At 36.8% G+C, this 10,850-nt stretch overlaps 1 protein-coding gene across 1 annotated transcript in view; it reads right to left on the bottom strand.

Annotated features, from left to right (window-relative positions):
• Nucleotides 1-1,110: 1,110 nt before the first annotated feature.
• The window catches only part of cdh11 (cadherin 11, type 2, OB-cadherin (osteoblast)), a 55,387-nt gene continuing 45,647 nt past the window's right edge, over nt 1,111-10,850 (bottom strand). The window contains exons 8-12 of the mRNA XM_082162157.1: nt 10,083-10,219; nt 9,352-9,473; nt 8,073-8,190; nt 4,347-4,598; nt 1,111-3,209 (exon numbers count right to left, since the gene is read on the bottom strand). Of these exons, the coding sequence (XP_082018283.1) occupies nt 2,713-3,209; nt 4,347-4,598; nt 8,073-8,190; nt 9,352-9,473; nt 10,083-10,219 (1,126 nt within the window). The 3' untranslated portion in view covers nt 1,111-2,712. The remainder of the gene's footprint in view (nt 3,210-4,346; nt 4,599-8,072; nt 8,191-9,351; nt 9,474-10,082; nt 10,220-10,850) is intronic.

The raw sequence follows: 10,850 nt of genomic DNA, 5'->3' as shown, positions 1-10,850 counted from the left end.
ACCAGAACAGTAAGGCTAATGGTAAGTGGGTTTGGTTGAGAGAACCGGTTAGCCAGAAAATAGAAAAAGCTGACAGGCCTGTTATACCGACCACCGTCCAGTCGAATTAGGTGACATGTTATAAAAAAAACTAAAAAAAAACTTGACTCAGTACTTTGTGTGTAAATGCGACATTTATCTTTATCTGTAAATAAATCTTTATCTGTATTGCTTTACCGAACAAAATTTTGTACAGGGCATTTTTTCAGAAACAGTAAACCGCATTTCAAAACAATCAGCCTTGTTGGTGGAAATCCGGCAATTCCCGATTGACATATATCCGTGGAGCACTGGTTTGAAATCACTAATCAGATAACAAGCGGATGCCACCCACTGCTAGTGCACCTTTGTAATCTAGTTCTTTGACAGAACATGTCTAGCGACATGACATGACAACTGCACAGCTGCTGTCATGTGACCTTTTTTTTTCTTCTGCTCAGAATCGCAGATAGCCATATCCTTTCTGACAAAAACTCAGGTAAAAATAAACCAAAACCAGTATTTTTAAAGGGCATGTGTTTTAGCTGCTTGTTAAGAGGACACCTAGCATGGAGGTTAGCTAAGGGCAACGGTTCCACATGGTACGGTTTGTCATCAGAGGCTATTTTCTGTGCTTCACTCCATACAGGGCTACGGTATGTGTAGTCTTCCTGCATGGGCGAGAAGAGCCCGCAGCAGTGCTCTTCTGTTTATTTCCAAGCCCCTTCAGGGAAATTGGTGTCCAATCTCATTCAGGTGGGCTGAAGTTCGGTTTTATGTAATGCTATTTTTCTTTTCAATGTTTTTTTTTTCCTTTTTTTAACAAAGTGCACATTGACCTTTCAGTGTGCGGCTACCCTGGGAGACGAGAGAATGCAAGCCTCTCTAGTTGGAGACAATGGAGAGACCTACCACTGGAAAGCACCGAAGCCGCTGGAGAAAAGCTCTGCACGTCTCTGTTAGCGTGAATGCAACAAAAAAAAACTTGAGGGTTTCTGTATTCACGTTCAACCTTTGTGTTTCCATCATTGCATGTGCTACAGCGATTAGCGCCAATAGATTTTCTTCACACAAATTTATTTCCACCATCAATCATTTTTATAAAAAGAGCATTTATTTAAAAGTTTTTGCTTCTTAGATTGAAGCACATAATAAAGCAACAGTACAATGTTCATAAAATATAAGTGTGATGCTGTAATATTTTCCTTACATGTTGAAATACTGGTATTTGTATGTATACTAAAATAAGAACTTTTAAAATTGTACAAATAGTTACCATAAAATTGACATAGAAATTAGCCATTTCTCACTGCGACAGGACATACTGCTATTTTCTCACCAAGGAGAATAACATAAGCCATTAAAGAAAATGAGAAATGAAGAAAACATTAAAAAATGATAGTCATAATGATATCATCATAATAGAAAAAAAGAGAAAGATTTACATAAACTGATCGGTGTAAGATTGATCCTCAAGAGACATATTTTGCACATTGTACTGTACATACGTTATAAGGACTTTAGCTTGCTTTAGGATATAGCTTTCAAGTTACAAAAAATGCACTAAGTTGCAAGAGTGTCCATTAGTTAAGGCGATTTTTGAGCTCACAGGTCTTTCTTTGTGATTGTTTGTAGATGGAACTGGGCTGAAGGTTTTTTTTATTTATTCTAGTTGACAGAAAAACACAGTCTATTTTTGCTGAATCCATCTGCTTCCTTATATATATATATATATAAGAGGACCTGTCTGGACAATGTCTCCAAAGACAATATGGAGGCGCTACAGAAGCTACAGAAGTCTAAGAGTACGTTTACACGACATCGATGTACTAAAAACCGGAAAAGCTTTTCATTTGCGTTTTTTGTGTACAGAAGACAATGTTGTCAAAATGATCCCTGTTCACACTGATTCGCGAAAACAATAAAAAATGCTGTACTATGTATGCCAGGCCAGTAGGTGGCGAGGTCACATTGTAAAGAAAAACTATGCGCCTATAGACTGAACACGTAATACGCATGCGCAGGACGTCACTGTTTTCACAAATTTGCAAAACGGTATTGTTTTTAAAAACTTGCACTCTGAAGCCTGTTTTAAAAAGTTTGCGTTTTCAGACCCCCAAAACGCAGTTGTCGTGTAAATAAACAGGCAAACGCACAAAAAAAGTTTTGTGTTTTTAGTTAAAAATGGTGTCGTGTAAACGGCCCCTTAATTTGCTGACGTTCGCTCAAGATTACTTAAGGCAACTGTTTTTGTTTTTTATTTCTTTGTGAGCTCGTTCACAGTATCAACAAATCCATGTCTCTCTGTGATCCACATCCATAACCTCAAACCTGTAGGAACCTACAAACATCAAAAGTGTAACAGAACGTTCTTCAGTTCTTAAACAATATTGTCACATATTTCTTCATTTCATACACACCACAGAGACATGTCCACCACAGATGTGTCTATGTGTCTCCTTTATCTTTTTTTGTTTTGTTTTTGTAAAAATTTTATTTGCACCCTTCTGGCTCCCGCATAGCACATTGTGAGGCTCCCAGCATCTAGTATACTGTGCGTATACTTACAAACAAGCTAAAGTTTACTATAAAGTGACAAACTCATGGAATACTTATAGTAAACTTCACAAAACACACAGTTAGTGGAGGTGGGCCGGGTGGAGGGAGATGAAAAAGGACGTATCTGAGCGAACGTTAAGAGTTGTCATCAGCAGAGTCTTTGGTGCCGTAAAGATCGGCAAGTTTCTTGAAGCGCGGCCCCCAGCTTTGGAGGTAATCGTAGTCCAGGTCTGAATCTGTGGTCACCGACTCTAAGGAACTGAGAGAGCCGGCGATAGAGCCTCTTCCTTCATAACCATAGATCTGAATGGAGTCATACGGGGGCGCTGTGGGGTCATTGTCCGCGTCAGAAATCCGAGATTTGATGAAATCATCCACATCCACGCTGTTGCCGATGGGCCTCAGGCCGGGGCGCATAGGATACTGCAGCTCGGGCTTGATGTCCTTACGGGGCAGGAAGCCGTTGGCACCATCTGGGTTCTGTAGGGTGGCGATGTCAAACGCTTCTGTGTCCTCCTCTCCACCTCCCTCATCATCATAGGTGATGATGTTCTCCCGAATGTCTTCCTCCTCAAATACGATCAAAGGCTCCTTCTTCTGGCGCCGCAGGGCCACAAACAGCACCACGATTGCTGCAGACATACAGACAAATGTCAAGCCAATGCTAACAGCATCTCTCACTATTGATGCTTCTGTAAATACGTAATCACATCAGAAACAGTTTTCTTAAATGTAGCAGCTGGAAATGTTTCATTACAAAGATAAAGTGTTCCTGTTACATGCAATGTTTTAATATATCTTTGGTAAGTCCACATAACTTGAGGCAGCTAATATATTTTGGGAAATGGGTCATTTTATAGTTCTTCAATATGGATTGACAGGCTTTACACATTAGAATACATTTTGAATCCCTCTTGAGAGTGTTTTCTATGTGCAAATTTAGTAACTTTACGTGCATTTCCCAAAATACACTCAACACGATTGTGTGTGTATATGGAAACATAAAAGCTACAGAAATATAATCAGTTACACTTTATTGAAAGGTGACAGTAACATTGTACTTACTCAAATAAGTACTGAGTAATATTAATTAACTACTGTAAATTTATTATAGAGTTACAATTTGGGTTAGGTTTAGGGTTAGTTACTTGTAATTATGCATAATTTACTGATATTACTTTACTAAGTGCAGGTAGTAACGTGTAGCTTCGTCAACTTAAAATAAAGTGTTACCATCTACTCTATTTAAACATTTTACACAGTCACAGCAATTTGATAAAAAAATTTTTTTTTATATTTTATTTTATGCATTGTTATTTAAAAAAAAAAATCTGTATTGGTTAAAATTATGCTTACAATGTGTATGTGTAATTTTGCGGTTGTCCAACTGGTAACTGCATGAGTTTGCCTACTTGCAATGCATTTTAGCACTACAATTACTCTAAAGCATTCGTCTCTGACAAATTGAAATATTAATTTTGCAAATGATCATCTTTACAACCTACTTAGGCTCACTTTGCTTTTAGGAAACAAAGCTGATTCATTTTTAGAGACAAGCAAAGTAAAAAAAACTATGTACTCTGTTAAGTACTGTATCTGTTCTATAAATATGCTTCTGTAGTTGTATGTGTGTAAGTGCATTTTTGGGGTAAAATGCAAATATTGACAAGCATCAGGTCCCTATGAGAATGTTTAAACCAACCAAGCAAGACCCCAATTATTTACACATGGTTGCTTGTATATTCGTATATAAATATAATTAGGCTCACCTAGTAGAATAACAATACAGGCCAAGATGGCAATCAGAGCTCCAGTGCTCAGCCCTGCTGACAGGATGAAAGGTTCCACATTGCAGGAGAGGATGGTGTCTTTGCTGTCGCAGCTGCACACACGGATTATAAGAGTATTGGTGCTGCTCATCGAGGGTACGCCGTTGTCATTAATCTCAATAGGAAGGTGGTACACATCCTGGGTCATCCGGCTGAAGCCCTTCCGGATCACAAAGATGCTGGCGGTGCTGTCTGTGGAAGCAACAGAGGAACATTGATGGAATGTTTAGTTCAGATGATGAGGAGATTATAAGATTTTAGTAAATTCACAACAGAGTTGTTAATGTGCTGAACAGAATTACAAAGTTTTCCCCTCCCTGGAGGTTAGGTGCCATGAGAACTACCCACAGCCACCGGTGAGAGTCAATGAGGTGTGAATCTTCCAATATTAAATTCATGTTTAATATTGTGAACATTTATCAGCTTTTGGAAGTGTAATCAAAGTTAGAGCGGAGGGAGAGGTATTGGTTTTATTTGCAACTGGGAGCGATGGATCAGTGCCAGTGCATTTCCCTGACTCAGTGCAAGGTCACGCTGAAGGCGTAGATGGAGTGAGTTCATTTAGGGGCCTGGGGTTTAGTCATTTTCACTCCCTCTGGCACCACTTTCTTCAACCTTCAGTGGCTCTGTCAGGGAAGGCCGCTAATGATATGGCTACAACGCTCATATAGCACGATGTCGCAGACAGGCTCCATCAATCTAATGCTATCCATTATAATTCTATATCATATTCTGTCAGTGAGATTACCATGGGCTGTGTGAAGTATTAATTTGCCACATTTGAACCAGAGAACGCTCCTCTGGGTCCTTCTTTTTGATGTTGTGTTTTTGGGCCACCTTTATTGGAGAATGCAGTACACTTAGAAATCTCAAGGAAGCATGCATGCGTATGATTCACTGGCCACGTACACTTGATGTATGGCAAAAATATTGAGCCTGACATCATAAACGCCTATATACTCTTTATGACTGGACAATGCTTAGATTAAGCCAGGATTAGGCCTTAGTTCAATTAGTACATTTAAGTAGATTTTATAAACATGCCTTAGATAAAAAAAAACATTACTGATGTGCATCTTAAGACAAAACAATGGCACTGACATATTTTAAGATATGTCAGAGCAATTTACTTTCAGTTAAAACATGCATTTTAGTCTGGGACTGGCTTAAGCCTTGTCTGTGAAACCGGGGGCAATTATTATTATTTTTTATTTTATTTTAGATTAACAGTATAAAATTAACAGGACATCTTTTTTCTATCCATTATTATAATACCGCAATATACTATGTACTGTATATACCAGCAGATGAAGTTCATACGGACCTAAAAAAATATGGGTCACAACAATAGAATTTACTAAAAAGATGCTATTGCTGGATGTTTAATTCCCACATTAAAATGCAATTGGCACTTTCACAACCTTGCAGCCTGTAAAAGGAACACATTTATAACCAGATCAGATGCTTTTTATTTTATTTCTTTTTTTATTTTATTACAACTAAACAGATAATATTCCATACTCTTAATATTTAGAGTTCATGCACATTTATAATCAGCAGGCCTTCATTACGTCCGTCTGATAAGAGGAGCCATGTCAGAGCCTCTGTGAAGAGAATGGAGCATAATGGAGCTTCAGATAAATGGGTGGGCAAAGCTGTTGAAAACTGTATCCATTTGAAAGGCTCTGGATCCTGATAAAGCCAGTCATTCTGAGTAGCCTAATCTGTCTCCCTAATATTGTTGGCTTTTGAAATGGCCTGCTAAAAAGTGCTCATCTCCTTTCTCATTAAAGCAGACCAAATGGGAAAGACAGTCATTTCTCTTTCACTCCCTCATCTTCTCTGTTCACATGGGTTCACTCTATTAATTTAAGACGAAAAAAGCCTAAACAGATCTCTGATTGTAAACATTTTCACTTTAAATACAATTAACACGTTTCACTCAGTCAGGCTACAATTGACTACAATTTACGGATTATCAAAAGAACACTGTGGTGACTAGTACAGATTACTGGTCTGGATTGGTACAGATTACTAATCTGGTGGGCTCAGATAATCCACGGTATTTGAAAATCCACAGAAGAATACTGACCGTCATGGGGAAATCTCAGAGTCAAAATAAGATACACCGGTGTTTTGCCAGATGAGAAGTTTATTTACTATTTAAATTCATTTTACTCTAATTCATTTTATAACTATCATTTATCTCTTTTAATTCCTTTTATAACTATTTTAATTTCCCCAGCTTTTATTTTGTGTCTATTTTCTATGCAAAGCTCTATGAATTGCTATAGTGTGATTATTATAATTCCTTTCTATGTAAAGCTTTTGAATAACTGTGAATTTTCCTTGCTTTTATTTTGTGCTTTTACTTTGAATTGCCATAGTGTATGAAATGTGCTATATAAATAAACTTGCCTTACAATTATGTGAAGATACCAGCATCAGCTACTGACAGCTTTATTGTATTTCATGATATTTCAATCTACTGGTGGACAAAGAGAAATATAGCACAATCAGAAATGAACCAGTGGAACAGAGAGGTTCAATCATGACGTCAATTTGTAGGTCAACCTGCAAGGCTATTTCGCAATGGGGTCTCTTGGGGTGTTTAGGATAGAAAAGGTTTTGATTTTTGAGTAAAATAAAGTCTGTGGTTAAACTTGGTTAAATAAATGAAATGGAGCTACAGTTGTCTGATTCATTCAGCACATAAAGTCAAAGATAGTGTAGTCCTTATTTAGCGATGAAAAGCAGCTTCCACAAGTTTAATTTATGTACAAAAAAACAGGAAAATCTGAAGTAATTCTGAAAACCGATTGGAAATTTCTGAACCCATGGCTCGAAAATGCAAATTCTTTACCAGGTTTTACGACTACAAACTCAACAGGTCTAGAGGTGGGAAACAGTTTAGTTTGTTAGCATATGGACTACAATTCATTATCATATCATAGCAGTCGAACCGAGCGTTCTGAAATAACACCAAAGCTCCTTGTAAGCAAAGTAAACACGATTTACAGTTTCTTTGAAACATACATAATTCAGCTTGTAATCTACCTAGAGCCACAATATAATGAGTTCATAAAATCACCAAATTCCCCTCAAACTGAGCACCACCCAGTCACGATGGCGCTCCTCAGAGAGGCTCTTCAGTGAGCTTAAACTTCAGACTTCTCATTTCCCAGCAATTGAGTCTCACACATTACAATAGGTAGGGCTCTTATATGTGGTCTTCAAAACTGCATCTACCTGTTTGGGCAAAGACTATTAGAAGTAAGGTGATGATGTTTTTGGGGGGGGTTTTTTGGTGCACCAAGCAGGATGCTTGAGAAGTAGATATAAATGTGGCTGCCTACCAGCTGGGCCTCACCCACGTTTCCAATCCACAGATGGAGAAGCTCAAATGAGAGTGACGCCTCCATAATTAATAAGAGAGGAAGTTGACTTGAATTTGCCCACCTCATCATGACCTAATTATCAGCACGGGTTGGTTGGGCGACACTGCACACACTCACTCCTACGCATGGATAAACTCATTGGTTTGGAAAGAGACTAAAATATTTTGTGTTTCAATTGGCGTATTTCCTGAGGCATTGTACTTGGCTTGAAAGAAGCAGTTCTTCAGTGGAAATTATTCTATTATGGGGTGTTTTGTGTGTCACTCACCTCTGTTGTCCTTGAGGGAGAAACTGTGGTTATTAGCGACCTCAGGGGCCAGGCTGAAGTGGAAGTGCTGGCGGTGGGCCATTTCGTCCTTATCCGTAGCACTAACTGTCTCAATGAGCTGTGGAGCAGAGAGTTAATATCAGGTCATGTTAAATTGGTTAAAATCACCAGGGCATGCCTTTAAATAAATGTATGCCTCTTTTTTTTTTTTTCTGTCAGTCACTCAAACTTTCAACTGCCCGACAAAGGGAAAGTGAACACGGCATTGATTAAATTTCGGCATCAATTTAATCTTTTTTTTATGTTCATTTAAAAGTTTTGATGGAAGTTGTGACCTCTTTTAGATATTAGCTAATTCATTAACAGTTTTCTGTACCTATTTAAAGACAGTTTTAAATTTAAGAGGTACATATTTATACGGTACATCCAAATAAATGACATTAAGCAATAGCATTTAAGCTAAAACTTCACCACTAGTCTAAAATATTATCTGTTAAAACTTTACAATAAGATTATACACTATTGTTTAAAAGATTTGTTGTCGGAAAGATTGTTTAATTCTTTTGAAAAAGTCACTTATGCTCAACAAAACTGAATTTATTCAATCAAAATAAAATTATTCAATCAAATTCAATCAAATTCAATCAAATAACTGTTTTCTTTTTTAATATAGTTTAACATTTATATAAAAAATATGACCCCCTTTGAATGTTAGTGTAGATGTGTAAGTTAATGCAATATCTAACTAAAAAGACTATATCAATAAAATAATTGTTATGCATTAACTAATATTAAACTACAGGGCTGCTGAATGCTTGAATCTGATTGGTTAACAAACATTCTAAGTTGTTCAATTATTTCCAGGGAAATGCATGGCTAAAGTATCACTTCATCAAATTATTTCAGTTATTTCAAAGGTCTTTACAGCCTACAACAGCAAAAGAACCAAAACCCTCAACGACACTGACCAAGCAAATAAATATAGTAAACAATAGGACAAAAATGACCAATTATTTCCATGTTTTATTACGTATGGAAAGCACATACTCTTTTTCTCCCCTACTGGAAAAACCAGCATGACCAGCTCATGGTAGCTGGTAAGACCACCCAAGCTGGTTCCTCAGCTTGGTGGAGCTGGATTTAAGATTGCCCATTGTCAATTATTCCTCACTTAATGAACCTTACTGTAAAGTATTACTGATGATTTAATTAGTTGTTTATTTAATTAGCCCTACAAATATTTAATTGGTTCTCAAGTATAATCAGTTAGTTTACTTACCTTTCCAGGGCTGACATTCTCACAGACAAGCACTTCGTTTTGAGTGGCAAATTCGGGAGCATTGTCATTCATATCTTTGACTTTGATATTGACTCGTACTTTTGCATCTTGGTGATGGCCACCTGAAACAACAACAGAAATAAAACAAAAAAGACAAGTTATTTGAGATATATCTATAATAAGACATGAGTGACAAGACTAAAAAAGACAGAAGTGTGCTCCTATCTGAAAATACCAGGTTTAGTGAATGCCTTGATATTATGCTTTCAGACACAAGAGTATGTTTCAGACAAGAGTAAAACAAAATAATGTTTTCTATGTAGTTATATAAATATATATATATATATATATATATATATATATAATATTTTTGTTTTTTTGATGGTTGAAATCATCAAAGACAGGAATGAAAAGGAAAATGTATCAGGCAGAAACCTTGAATTCAACCAGACAAACACTAACTGCACCTCAAGGAAATCACATACACACAAAAATAAATATATAACATTTATGGCCAATTACACTCTGTTCACTGAACTGAGGGTATCATTTGAAGTTTGAAGAGGTAATCTGTGGCTGTCTCTTCTGAAATCATGCAGGAGGCCTGGCGACACTACAACCACATAAGAGCAGGGTGGAGGGAGAGCTGAAGTGCTTGGTTAGGGAAAAAATGAGAAACATGCATGGCTACTCTGTTATTTAAAAGCCCGGAAAGGAGATGAGTGACCTACCAATCTCTGTAGCACTGACAGAGATATTGTGCCAAGCCTGTGCTTCCCGATCTAAGGGCCTTGTGGTCTTAATAATGCCGTCCTCTGGATTAATGGTGAAAAACTCTTCCAAGTCTGTGTAGCGTGGGATCATATATCTGGGATGAAAGAGAAAAAATAAAATGTGAAAACTTTCTTTTGGGGTCTCTCTCTCTCTCTCTCTCTCTCTCTCTCTCTCTCTCTCTCTCTCTCTCTCTCTCTCTCTATATATATATATATATATATATATATATATATATATATTGCATATAATATGTGACCCTGGATCACAAAACCAGTCATAAGTCGCACGGGTTTATTTGTGGCAATAGCCAACAATACATTGTATGGGTCAAAATTATCGATTTTTCTTTTATGCCAAAAATCATTAGGATATTAAGTAAAGATCATGTTCCATGAAGATATTTTGTACATTTCCTACCGTAAATATATAAAACATTTATTTTTGTGAGTGAATGCAGTACAATCACGAACATAAATTAACAACATTAAAAGCGATTTTCTCAATGTTTCGATTTTTTTGCACCCTCAGATTCCAGATTATCAAATAGTTGTATCTCGGCCAAATATTGTTCTATCATAACAAACCATACATCAATGGAAAGCGTATTTATTCAGCTTTCAGATGTTGTATAAATCTCAATTTTAAAAAATTGACCCATGTGACTGGTTTTGTGTTTTTTTATATCACTTCTTTTTTTTTTTTTTTTTTTTTTTTTGAATTTGGTC

This window comes from Leuciscus leuciscus (genome assembly GCF_965113295.1).
Source record: "Leuciscus leuciscus genome assembly, chromosome: 2".
NCBI lineage: Eukaryota > Metazoa > Chordata > Actinopteri > Cypriniformes > Leuciscidae > Leuciscus > Leuciscus leuciscus.
The sequence above is the reverse complement of the archived record's forward strand: the minus strand, read 5'-3'. Positions and strand labels throughout refer to the sequence as shown.